The sequence below is a fragment of the Humulus lupulus genome, chromosome X (genome assembly GCF_963169125.1).
Source record: "Humulus lupulus chromosome X, drHumLupu1.1, whole genome shotgun sequence".
NCBI lineage: Eukaryota > Viridiplantae > Streptophyta > Magnoliopsida > Rosales > Cannabaceae > Humulus > Humulus lupulus.
This window is the reverse complement of record NC_084802.1, coordinates 117796509-117809684: the sequence shown is the minus strand read 5'-3', so window position 1 is coordinate 117809684 and position 13176 is coordinate 117796509. Positions and strand designations below refer to the sequence as shown.

Sequence of the window (13176 nt, the reverse complement as noted above, 5' to 3'; positions counted from 1 at the left end):
TCCTGAGGCAGTTCAGAGGACCAGTGAGGCCATCGAGAATATTAGAGCTCGGATGCTTGCTTCTCAGAGTAGGCAGAAAAGTTATGCAGATCCCAAGCGCATGAACGTGGAGTTCCAAGTGGGAGACTATGTTTTCCTTAGAGTCTCGCCATGGAAAGGGGTGAGAAGGTTTGGAAAGAAAGGCAAGCTGAGTCCTAGCACTACACCAAATACCCCATTCCATAACACATGAATATAATAGTAATAAAAAAAGTATTATGCTAGACTAGTATATTGGGCCACTTTAGGAAAAAAAAAAAGGCGGTAATAATTACACATCCCGCCTCTTACCATTTTTTTCATTTGGGATACCTGGAAATTTGTGAGACCTGAGAAACCAATTCTTGTCCTTCCTCTCCTTCAACATTTCTAAGACCCGAGACCCATTTCCTCTCCTTCAACATTTCTGAGACCCATTTCCTTTCCCCATTTCTTCGGCTTGGTACTACATCCGAACTCCTCACTCTCTCTCTCTCGTCTATCTCTATCTCTCTGTCAACCTTCAATTTCTAGTCGTTGGGATCCTGGAGCGAGAAAAAGAGAAATAAAAGGGGAAAATCACTTTCGTTTCCTTTTTTTTTTATGGTTTTTCTTTTCTTTCATGATCTGGTTCTGAATTTTGATGGTTTCTCTGATTCCTCTTCTGCTTCGCCGCAAGAGCTACTCCGATTGTCCCTCAGGCATGGACTAAGGCTCGACGACTATGGGACGTAGGCAGGGACTAAAGGTTGATGATGATGGGATCCAGACGGTGCTTTGGTGGTGAGGGCTAGATCGGTGCAAGTGGTGGTCGACTGTGTCCTGTGCAAGGTCGGGGACAGACGGGGACTGAAGGGTGACGAATAGGTAAGATTTTTTCTCACCTGTTTTTTTTTAATTTTTTTGCAAAAGAATTAGCATAAAACATGTGAACTATTTTATGTCTGGTTTATGCTAGAGTTTCAAGGGGTATTCAGTTGAAAGTGATTTTGACATTTTTTTGTTTAGATTTTTTGGTACACGAGATGATTTGTTGCTCAGATTATTATATGCCCTTAACCTAATTTTACTGCAGGTGATTTTCCATTATTGTTTTTCATGAGCATTCCAATTGCTTCAATATTTGTTCTTAACATTCAATTTCCCTCCCTTTTCTTCCCTTCTCTATCACAGTCTTTGTAGACTCCAAGCTTCGGCACTTCGCAATCGTCTCGTCGTTTTTGCTGTGTTAAAATGGCTCTCACTCAACGGGAATAAGAATTTTACTCTGAAAAAGTCAGAGGAGGCTTTCACTGCTGCTAAGGTATTTCTCTTTTGTCCAGTGATGTTTATTTTCTTTTCTTTCTTTTTTCGAATCTAAATTGAGTTGAGTTTTAGTTTGACCGTGTCAAAGATTTGGTTTGTTTGTATTGGTTTTTCCTTGACTTGGGGATATGGGCTTGTCACATTTTGATTGAGACGTAGGATTTTCTGGGTTTTATGAGATTCATATGATGGTACTGGCTTAAATTTTTCCTGGTTATGTGAAGAATCAAGAGATGGATTTCAATTTGGTATCTCCATTTTTGAGCTTCAATTCAGCTGTCATTTTGCAATGCGCCTAATTTTCATGGTGTCAGTGCAAGCAACCTTGGTTTTCTCATCTGAACAATTTTAAATCTGCTTAAGCAAATTTGGTGCAGAGTTTAACTTGTTTAAGGCTTATCTTGAGCTGGAAAAAGTTGATGCAGCTCATATTTTTATTAACTTGGCAAATGCCTGAGATATCAATGTTTGTAAAACTTGGTTTGGTTTGAGATTAAATGTTGAAAACATTCGGTTTGTGTAAAAATTTGATTATGTATCAGTTGGTACATTGCTGACCGGTAGCCGTATATATTGTTGTAGACTGGTACTGTGTTTCAAACCGTGCTCGTCTGTTAATTTTTTTTCCCTATTGCACAGTCTTCATTGTTTTACAGCCTTTTATGAATCTGAAAACATGGCCATACTTGAACTTAAATTCGAGATTCAATGAGTGAAAATATAGCATGATTTTAGATGTAGTTTTGTGGTTCAATATTCCCAGGTGCAATTCATTACAAATATAATCTATGTTTCCTTATGTTGTGCCATGCCCAAATAATCTTGTTGAAGTGTTGGTTGCCTGTTTCTACTTGAAATATGCATATTTCAAACTAGTGGTAATACAACTAGTAATTATATTTCAGTTCATTCTGTTTTGCTAGGGTCATATTAACTCTCAAATGTGAACTGTGTTTCAGACTCTCTAATTATTTACTCATGTTAACTCTCCACCACCTCCAACACGTGGAGGTCCACCCCCACCACCATTGCGTGGGGGCCCAACTCCACCACCGCTTCCTGCAATGCCTGGAGTTCCACCACCACCAGTATTTATTTTTGCCTATTCTTCTTAGTTTTCTCTACTGTTATGTGTTCTTTCTATTTGGGTTCCTATCATGGTCCTTTCTGCTCTGTTCTTTTCTTTCTTCTTCTTCTTTGCTTTGCTGATCTTGTTACAATTGTTAGATACATTTCGTGAATGATTCAGTGTCCTTGTAAAAAAGGATGTCCTTTCTCATTGATATTTCTTTTTATTCTTTTGCATTCTGATATTTATGATGTTACTTCTGTCCCATTTGTTTCCATGTTACATCCTGTAGATTGACCTGAGGAGGGCAAACAACACTGAAATTATGCTCACAAAAGTTAAGATGCCGCTTCCTGATATGATGGTAAACTTTTACTTGAAGATCTTATATTTACTTGAATAATCTGGAGATATGGATAGTTTTATCTCTTCAATGTGGATACAGATTCTTTGATATAGAATTCTTAAATGAAATCCTGTGATAATGGGTTGGTTAACTTAATTTGATTTGTCTGTTTTTCTTTCATTACGTATGGGCAATCGGTACTTTCAGCCTGGGACTAAAAACAACACATATTTAGGATTTTGCGAGATCAAAACATGAAATATAAGGATAATTTTTATCCTTTTTCGTTTCACATATTTTTGAAGTCTTTTTCCTCTATAGGTTTTGATAATATGGAACAATAACATGTTTGGTTACTCTTTTTGTGTTTACTTAACACTAGTGGCATGCATCTTCTCAGGCTGCAGTGCTAGCGATGGAAGAATCAGTATTAGATGTTGATCAGGTGGAAAATCTAATAAAATTTTTTCCTACTAAAGAAGAGATGCAACTTCTCAAGGTAAGACTTTAATGCAAGTTACATTGTGCTCCTTACCAGTTTGTTAGCAAGTCAGTAATTCAGCTTTCAAAATACAGCATTATGACTTGTTCTGTTACTCTTTTTGTTGCTGGCTATGACCGTTTCTGTTATATGATTATCAGGGCTACACAGGTGAGAAGGAGAGCCTGGGAAAGTGTGAACAGGTAAGAAGCATTATTCATCTTTTCTTGTCCATGAATGACTTTCTATGATTAAAGTACACAACAGTCAAATATTTTGAACTTAATGATTTATTTTATTAGTTTCTTACAAACTCCTTTATTTCTTTTAATTTCCCTCTGTTTATTTACTTAAAATAAAAACAATTTATGTAATAGAAACTTGGAATTAATACTGTTGTACATCATTATTGTCCAGTTGAAATTTAGCTATTTACTTGTCAATTTGAGAGCATATAGATACCTTTTGAATTCTATCATGGCCGGAATAGTCCCAAAAGGTCATTTTTTATTTTGTTATGTTTTTAATATTTCAGTATTTTATGGAGTTGATGAAAGTTCCTAGAGTGGAATCAAAATTGCAAGTGTTCTCTTTCAAGATTCAGTTCAACTGTCAGGTTTGGTGATATTTTTTATGCTTTTCATTGGTGGTTAAAATATTATTATTATTACAATCTACATTGTATAATTCTTCTCATCATCTTACAGATTTCAGAATTTAAAAAGAGTTTGAACACTGTGAACTCTGCATGTGAAGAGGTAAGCAGCTCCTGATGATGAATTTTTTCTTGCAGACTTTGATATCTGTATTTTGACAGATCCCTGTGCTACTTAAATTCTTCCATGCAGTTTTGAGAATCACTATCTCTCTTTTTTTATTTTTTTTTAAATCCCTAAATAAATTTTGTCCGTAGTATATATTATCTACCATTAATCTATGGATCCTAAATAAATTCTTAAGTATTTTGCTTGCTTAGTTTTCACATTTTATTAGCACAACATGTGTACAAATTTCCTTTACTTGAAAATAGAAAAGAAAATTGACTTAGTTGTTTTGGATGGAGAAATTTGGCTTGATTTTGCAGTGTTAATCCTGTTACTTTTTATTTCATTTCTGTTTTTGAATGCATTCTTTTACTAGTTTGATTTGGAGCAAATGTGAATTCAAATTTTTGTTAGTTGAAATTAACAAAGTAGTGCAGTATTATAAATAACTAGCTTTAAAATAAAACAAAACAACATCCCAATCAAGATAACTAGCTTTCAATACTTATAAATATTAAGATTTTGCAGTTTTCGTTAGTCTCTAGCCAAATCAAAACTCATTCTAATAGCAAAACTTTCAATTAAAAGTGTACTTTCAATTATGAATTAACAATCATTTTTACTTATTTGTCTATATCATAATTTTTATGTAATAAATATTTGGAATGGATTGGTTTCAAAATTTTCATTTCTTATCATCATTTTCATTCTTTTTATTGTAGACTAACATGAACTAACTGCAAGAATAATTTAATCAACAATTTACTCTAAAAATTACATATATTCCTAATTTTAAATATATAGTATATACCCAAGTAAAATACTTCATTGCAGATCATTAGCATGGTATACATATTCTTCAGTGATTAGGAATCTAGTCTTTTCATCACTATATATATATATATATATGGTATAAGTATAAATTAGGAGTTAATAAATATCAACACATAGTTTAATCAACAAAAAAATTACTTGCACTCTTTTTTCTTCTATTTTATTTCAATAGATAAACAATAATCTACTAGCTGAAATGATCAGCACAACATGAGTATTTATCATAAACCCAATAAAAAATAATAGCAAGGGACAAACTCACAATGAAAAGAAATCACTCCAAATCATGCAAATAAGAATCACAGATTAATGAATAGAGTAAAACATACATCTAAGTCAAATTATAAATAGAGTAAAACATACATCTAAGTCAAATTATATTGCTTTTTCTCCAATTTATATTTAATGTCTCATTCTCTTTTTTACACAAGAACCAAAATTAGATACAAACATGTAGGAAGAGAAAAAAGATACCAAGTTTGGTTAGGCAAACCCCATGGAAAATTCAAAGCCAGGAGTGGTCCAACAAGAAAACCCAAAACCCATTATCCCACATATATTAGGAAATCAAATCCTATTTTTTCCCCACCAAAAAATGTCTAGAAAAAAGAAGAAAAACCCAAAACAACAAAATTTACAATAGTGAAGAAATGAATCTCAAACAAAGCTTAATAACATATATGTTGTGTTGTACATATGTTGTACAAATAAAATGTGAAAACAAAGCCATATAATACTGCACTACTTTGTTAATTTCAACTAACAAAAATTTGAATTCACATTTGCTCCAAATCAGACTAGTAAAAGAATGCATTCAAAAACAGAAATGAAATAAAAAGTAACAGGATTAACACTACAAAATCAAGCCAAATTTCTCCACCCTGTTTTCCATTTCCTCAAAGATTTTCTTATTCTTCTCTAGTCAAATAACCCAACAGATAGTTGTTACTACAATCTACCAAAGAGTCTTCCATTTCCATCTTTCTTTGTGCTCTTTAATTTTTAATTTTTTAAATATATTTGATGTTATTTTCCCTTGGGACTTTATTTGAGGTGTTTGGAAAAGTACATTTTGATTTGTGATGATTCAGAATATTGTGGTCAACTTTTGAGATAAATTTTGTCATTTTTCTTATTTTGAGATTCAATATGTATTTGTTAAAATGACTCACAGACTGTGATCTAAGAAAATGTATAGTTTCAAATCTAAAATGATCATATGTTACGTGGCAAGAAAACCAACAATGTAAGATATTTTTATTTGCCTTTCAAGTGTTTGTTAACATGTTTATATGAGAATGTGTTTGTTTTTCCATTTCCCCTGTGTTATTGTATATTTATTACTTTTCAACTGCTGCATATTGCCATGTTGCATTATTAGGTCAAGAGTTGCATGGATAACAATAAAAGTTCATGTTTTTGGATTAGTATTAATTGACTTGCATTATACAATTGTACTTTATTTCAAATCCAGTCCAACATAATCTAAACTAATTCTTAGTGCCGTGTTGCACATAAAGATATGCTTATTATGAGTGTGTTGTGCTGAGAGTTCATTTTATCATATCCATTAAGAAACTTATACCTGTGAAGTGACTATGGTGATCTTGTTGCAGGCAATTCATGCTCTTAAAGACGAAATTAGGGAAATAAATCAGCGTCTTATTGACACTGTTATTGATATTAGTAAGGAATCAAGTGTTGTAGCAGCTGCTACTGAAGGAGGTGAAGGGACCATTGTCAAGTGGATTGAGCTTGGAAGTGGATTTATTTTCCTTAAGTTTTGTGTGGTGATATCCTCCCACTTTTACTGTCTGTTTAGAATAGTCTTTTTACTTTATTTTCATGTCAAATGCACTTGGATTCTTAGAACATATGCAGCGCTAGAACCACTGCAGTTGCAAGGTTTAAGTGGGTCCATAAATAATATTTATATGAAGATTGCCTACCAACGTCGCCTCTGCTAGGCAACCTTGCCAACCCTTTATTTATTTTTTTTAAAAGCTAATATTTTAAAATAAATTGTCAACTTTTGGCAACCAATTGTGTTGCTACCATTGGAGATGCCCTTAGTTACAGTTCTCCTCTATGTTTTATCAAACTGCTTCTAATTTGCACTTTTCATTCCTTATCCATAAATCATAAAGATGTCTAGAAGTTATTTCATGAAGTTCATGATAATGCACTTGGATTCTCTCTGATTTTTTTTTTTTAAAGAAATCTTCAATGTCAGTGATATGTGCAATTAGAGTTGTTTTGTTTAAACATGATATTAGACTTGTTTTACTGTTCTTGCATGTCTTACTGTTCATTCTATCCAATAGGGTAGCTGGATGCCTAATTTCTGAACCAATAGAGAAGGTATTCAAAGTCATCTCAAATTCAGCAGACAAAGTTGCTATTAACACAAAAGAACAAAGAACCAAACTAACCATCCTCCAATTTGGGGATATTACTTTTCAGAGGGAGACAATGAAAAGATCTCATTCTGCTAGTAATACTAACCTATTGGATGGAGACCTTGGTAGCGCAGTTGTTTGCGAGGAGGTAGCAGTGCCGGCTGTCTGTGGCATTAGAGCAATTTTGGTGTCTCCTGTCAACAGAAGAAAATGAATAGCCACTCAGTTGTTGGATGAAGTGAGGTAATTCTCTTATGTTTAAGATATTCACTTTGGCAAGTGATGACCAATATATGATTTTTTGTAATTTTTATTTGTACGAGTGCCAAATCTTTGTTTGAGAGAGAGAGAGAGAGAGAGAGAGAGCGATAGAGAGAGAAACTTTACTTTTGATGTTCTTCAACTTGTGTCATTTTGATGTTCTGAAGTTTGCACTTACATTATCTTGTGTATAGTTTTCCTTGTATTGAATTTCTTCTGCTAGAGCAACCTAATGAGCAGCAGTTTCTAAATGCTAATAGAGTACTTGTCTAAGAGTTTTTAGCTGTTGAAATGCAGCTATCACCCAATACCAGTTGTGTTCTCTGAGGCAAAGGGATCATGTATATGGGATCCTGAAGGCAAATGGTATCTAGACTTTCTCTCTACTTTTTCTGCAGTTAATCAGGTAGAAAATGTTGGGAAATTGTGTTTTCATATATATATATTTGTTACTTGATGACTGAATTTGTTTCTATCTGAGCCACTACTGCAGCTTTTTATCTATTCATATTTCAATGTTCTTTCTTTTTTTCTTTTCAATGATTTTCCATTTTCCAACTTGCTTATTACTGTGACCATTGCTCTTTTTTCTCTATCTCAAGGAAATGCAAATTCATAGAGGATGTAAGGCAGGAAATTTACTGATATTCATTAACAATTGGTATTTTGAACTCCTACACAAGTACTTTTTAATGAACATGCATTATTTATTTCTCATTTTCAGTGCTGCTGCCTCTTCAATGTCTGCACTAAAGCAGCCAACCGTTCGAGTTCAGGCTATCATTACTAAAGGTGTACCGAGTCAGATGCTAAGCAATTGATTGTGGCTATCATTGCATTATTTTCTTATGATCGAGTTGTGGCTATCATTGCATTATTTTCTTCTGAAAATTTGAGAAACTTCATGTTGCAGAAACTATTAGTACTAAAGAATTATGTCAACATGTAATAATAAGAATCACTATAACATATCTGTTATGTATGTCTCACAATGTGGTTATCTAGGCTATCAAAAAGTGGTTAAAACAGCTAGTGACCATAACTGTTTTAACAAAATTCCTCAAGTTCACTTACTTTGGTTCAGCTGCAAAGTTAGTTAAGTTGATTTTTTAGTTTTGTTTTCGGGTTGGTTCTTTTGCATTTTGGTGCACGTATACAAGTGAACCTTGCATCATTATTTATGTACACAGATTTAGAGAGCCCTAAGAGAAAAAGAAGAGAGAAAGAGAGAGTTCAGTGAGTTGTAGAGGTTGGAGTTAAAGAGAGAGCATTATTTATGTACACTGTTGTTGATGACAGTGTTGAATGTTTTAAACTAATTTGTGGATTGTTAATACAATGTTGAATGTTCTTACTTTTTGTTATTTGAAAATTAAGTTCATTTGATGATGCTAGTATATATTAGAAAGCTAATTTTAATTATATAAAAAAATTAAAATATAATAGAATAAATTAGTGTTATATAAATAAAATATATAATGAGAATTTAAACATATCTAAATATAACAATAATACGAAAATTAAGTTATAATATCTATTACAATAATACTTTTTATGCAAAGAATTATGTTATGCAAACTTCATTATATAACACAAATAATGTGTTATACTAAAGTGTAGTATAACACAAAATATGTTATACTAAAGTGTAGTATAACACAAAAAAAGTGTTATACTGAAGTGTAGTATAACACAGAAAAAGTGTTATACTGAAGTGTAGTATAACACAAAAAAAGTGTTATATAATCGACTATAAATAACATAATTAAACACTTATCTATATATTAAAATAACACAGAAATTGTGTTATCGTTGACAGTACAATAACAAATCTGTATAACACTGATAAAGTGTTATGTAAAGTACCCTGACCTACGATAACATAGCCCGTCTTAACACATCAGAAAGTGTTATCGTATGTTTTGATAACACATTTTTGGTGTTATTAAAAACATTTTTTCTTGTAGTGTAGATTTGTAGGTCCATTTGAGATCCTGGAGAGGATTGGTCAAGTGGCTTACAAATTGGCTTTGCCTCCGGCGTTGTCAACTGCGCATAATGTATTTCAAGTTTCAGCTCTTTGGAGGTATGTGTCCGATGTGAATCATATTTTGAGCTATGAAGATCTAGAGCTTGAGCCAAATCTCTCCTTTGAGGAACAGCCAGTTCAGATATTTGACTGAAAGGATAAGGTCCTCATGAATAAGACGATACCTTTGGTTAAGGTATTTTGGAGGAATAGCAAGGTCGAGGAAGCGACCTGGGAGCTGGAGTAAGATTTGCAAAGTCAGTATCCCGAGTTGTTCAGGTAAATTTCGAGGACGAAATTTTTCTGTAAGGAGGGGATAGTTGTAATGCCCCGAAATCCCTAATGTGGTTTAATGGCGGGATTAGTAAGCCAGGAGGACCATAACTGTTTAATTATGCCATTAAATGAATATATGCATGTTTATGTGAATTATATTATAATATGTGGGTCCACATTTCATGACAGGGGTATCTTGGTAATTTGGCCCGTTGGGGGCATAATTGTATATTTGTATGCATGTCGGTGATATATTGTTGAGACCACATTATAATGTAGGTTTGTTCAAGCTATTCGGCATGAAACGATCTTTGAATATTAAGTGGCAGTTTAGTCATAACGGGGTTAAGTTCGAGGCTCGGGATGAGTCTCGGGATGATGAGATGATTAGAGCATTGCCGGGAGTATAAGGGTAACGGGATATGAATTATTGGTATTTGAGAATATCGAGAATAGCGGGAATTGGAGGGTGTTAATTATGATTAACGAAATAGGTTGGAAAGGACAATTGTGCCCTTGGAAGGCTTTAGAAACCCTTAATTGACCTAGGGGTATTTTGGTCTTTTCACCCCTAAGATAGATAAGCCATTTATGGCTGTAGAAATGAAGAGAAACAGAGTAATTTCAAGAGCTTACACGTACCTTCTTTCTCCTTCATTTTCTTTGTGATTTTTGAGCCATTGTTGAGGATTCAAGCTTGGGAAGTAAGCTTTGGGAGTTTGGGAGCGTATTCTACCATTGAAGAGCATCACAATCTGAGTTTGAGGTAAGTTTCTAGCCACTAGTTCCCTAGTTTGCTCTATTTTAGTTTTAGTTTTCAGCTTTTGGTTTTGATGTGGAAGGTTGGAATTAATGGAAGTTTTGGTTGGTGTTTAACTTGGGTTTTGATGAGGGTGTGATGTAGATCAAGTTTAGGGGTTGTATTGGATGTTTGGGTTTGGTTTGGAGGGTTGGTTTCAAGGAAAATTGCAAGGGAGGAAAACCAGAGTTTTGGCTGAAGTATAGGTTGGGCCACAGCATGGCCAGGGAGGGTCGCGGCTCATGCTAGGTGTTGAGGGAGGCCGCCGCCCTTAGTGGCATTTTGGCCAGAAATGAGATTTTGGCTCGGGGATTCTAGCCTTAGCCCTCGGGATCGATCCTACTACCCGGTTTAGTAGGATTCGATGTCTCGGAGGCTAGGTTTTGGTTTGGGAACCTTTGTTATTCATTTTATTGATGGAATCCCATAATTGGTTATGACCAGGTAACCACTAAGGGACAAACAGACAGGTCATTCTCAATGGTCGTTCTTATATTAATTCTCGCTCGAACCAAAGGTAAGAGAACTGCACCCCATATGTGACATGCATGGTTGTTCATGAGGCATGTTGATTGTGTAAATGTGGACATGGATTGATTATTGAATGCTTAGCAAATCTTGCTCACTTGTGCATGGTACTGACTAATTAGTCAGAATTGGCAAGGGTGTCGGTATCTACTGTGAAGTTGTGACTTGTTAGTCAGGTTCGACAGTGGTTCCGGGCACTGGCCACACAGTGCTGACTCATAAGTCAGGATGGTCTTAGCGGGTTCAACTCAAGCCAATAAAGATTAGATCTAATCGATATCTGCATTAAACGACTCAGAAGAGCGTTAATGCCGGACTGACCTCAAGTTCGATGAAAACTAAAAGCGCTTGTGTGACTTACCCATCAGTCCCTCATCTGTTAAGTTAGAGACTTATCCATCAGTCTCTCATCTATTTAAGCTAGTGACTTACCCAGCCGTCACTCATCTGTTAAGGCTATTGACTTACCCAGCAATCACTAATCTGCTTAGATTAGTGACTCGCTTGTAGTCACTCAGTATGGTTTACCTGAACCTCAATTGTTGAATCACTCATCTGTTTAACAGCTATAAGCTCTATGTGATTATAATAATAATTAGTTGTTAATATCTATATGCATTACTGTGTTTTCTTGTTGGGCCTTGGCTCATGGGTGCTATGTGGTGTAGGTAAAGGGAAATAAAAACTCACTCAGCCTTGAGTGGAGAGCTTAGGTGGTGATGTGTACATATGCGACCGCTTAACCACCACGGCCAAGGAGTTCTTAGAGGAACTAGGCGGTTTACCCTAGTTTTGCCGCTTAGGTCGGCCGGTTTGTAAATTTGAAACAGTAATGACCATTTTGAGTTGTAAATAACTTGTAATAGATTTTATGGGCCCATGAACAGTTTTATGTATTTAATAAAATATATTCTTTCTTTTTTATTGATTTTCCACCTTAGCCTGTTAATAACACTTAGATGCACGTTTTTAACCAAAGGACTCGTGTAGCGAGTCAAATTTCCGGTTCGCCGATCACCATAACTGTTATGGGGTAACCAGGGCGTTACAGTCTCATTAACTGGCTTTGCAACATGCATCTCCAGGAAAAGAGAATTCGTGGAGAACCGCAGCCTACGCCTTGCCTTCAGATTTCTTGGCACATTTGCAGCTGAATCTTTGATAGTTAGCAATGAATAGAGTCTTTTGACTTGGGATCTCTACATATGGTCCTCAATTACATTATCCCACACCAAACAATTATATACATACAAAAGAAATAAGGAAAAGATGCATGAACATACCAACTCGAGGTCCTTGGGCCACTTTATCTTCTAGAAGAGACGACCTTCCTTCCATGCTTTTGATATCGACATATATATTTCATGATTTCCCTAAAAGAAAACAAAAAAGATTGGATAAATCAAAAGAATCTTTGATGCAATAATAAATTAATAATTGAAAGTAATACTACTCAAATGAAAACTGTAAAAAAACGTCAATTATGAAATGCTAGTAGATCTTTTTGCATAACTGACATGTCCATGCTGAGAAGTTTTGCATAACGAAAGAGAACATTCACACAATTAAGTGAGTAACAATATACACTCAGTTTTCCATCAAATGTAAAAGAGTTATAAGGATGAAGGTCTAATGAGAAAATTCAACCTGTTGGAAAGAGGTACATGAAGGGTGCTCATAAGAGCTTCTGGAAGCTCTTCAAAAAGTTTGTGAACTGCTTCCAAGGATCTAATCTGGAGATAATAACAGAAATTTTGAAGTTTTAAAGTTCTGGTCAAACATATAAAAATAAACAATCACACACAAGCAGAAACAACTAAATCAAATGAAAGTACTCACTTCTCCTAGACGATCTCTGGCCCCAAGCAAAAAGCCCCATACAGCAGATATAACAGTGTAGAACACGTGGACATCCAAGAGATAAATATGTGACTGCAGATAATAAACAAAGAGCGTCCTATCAATAAACTAAATAATTTTTGTAATTAAATAAATTGTAATGATTTTGATTAATATGTATACTTAATTATCATCGAGATAATGATTCTTATTCTCATCTCTTCTATC

General features: G+C 34.5%; 1 protein-coding gene across 10 annotated transcripts; it reads left to right on the top strand.

Moving 5' to 3' along the window:
- The first annotated feature begins 315 nt into the window (after positions 1 to 315).
- LOC133807426 (formin-like protein 21b) lies at positions 316 to 8541 on the top strand. Of its 10 annotated transcripts, none has more exons than XM_062245759.1 (12): positions 316 to 885; positions 1192 to 1321; positions 2247 to 2411; positions 2685 to 2756; positions 3139 to 3237; positions 3381 to 3422; positions 3755 to 3835; positions 3927 to 3977; positions 6434 to 6604; positions 7147 to 7459; positions 7775 to 7883; positions 8202 to 8541. In XM_062245759.1, exons 3-10 carry the CDS (start codon positions 2388 to 2390, stop codon positions 7156 to 7158), a joined length of 552 nt encoding a protein of 183 aa, XP_062101743.1. In that variant the 5' UTR covers positions 316 to 885; positions 1192 to 1321; positions 2247 to 2387; the 3' UTR covers positions 7159 to 7459; positions 7775 to 7883; positions 8202 to 8541. The 10 variants fall into 10 exon arrangements, with proteins under 10 accessions (XP_062101743.1, XP_062101741.1, XP_062101742.1 ...); XM_062245757.1 differs by having other exon boundaries at positions 6434 to 6607; positions 7142 to 7459; XM_062245758.1 differs by having other exon boundaries at positions 317 to 885; positions 7142 to 7459.
- Positions 8542 to 13176: the final 4635 nt, after the last annotated feature.

What these genes read in the sequence shown, in the direction of transcription:
- LOC133807426 (XM_062245751.1), top strand. Translation starts at nt 2,388, where the DNA reads ATGCCTGGAGTTCCACCACCACCA. An exon ending in TGCCGCTTCCTGATATGATG is followed by an intron (nt 2,757 to 3,138) that starts GTAAACTTTTAC and finishes GCATCTTCTCAG; the next exon opens with GCTGCAGTGCTAGCGATGGA. An exon ending in TGAACTCTGCATGTGAAGAG is followed by an intron (nt 3,978 to 6,433) that starts GTAAGCAGCTCC and finishes ATCTTGTTGCAG; the next exon opens with GCAATTCATGCTCTTAAAGA.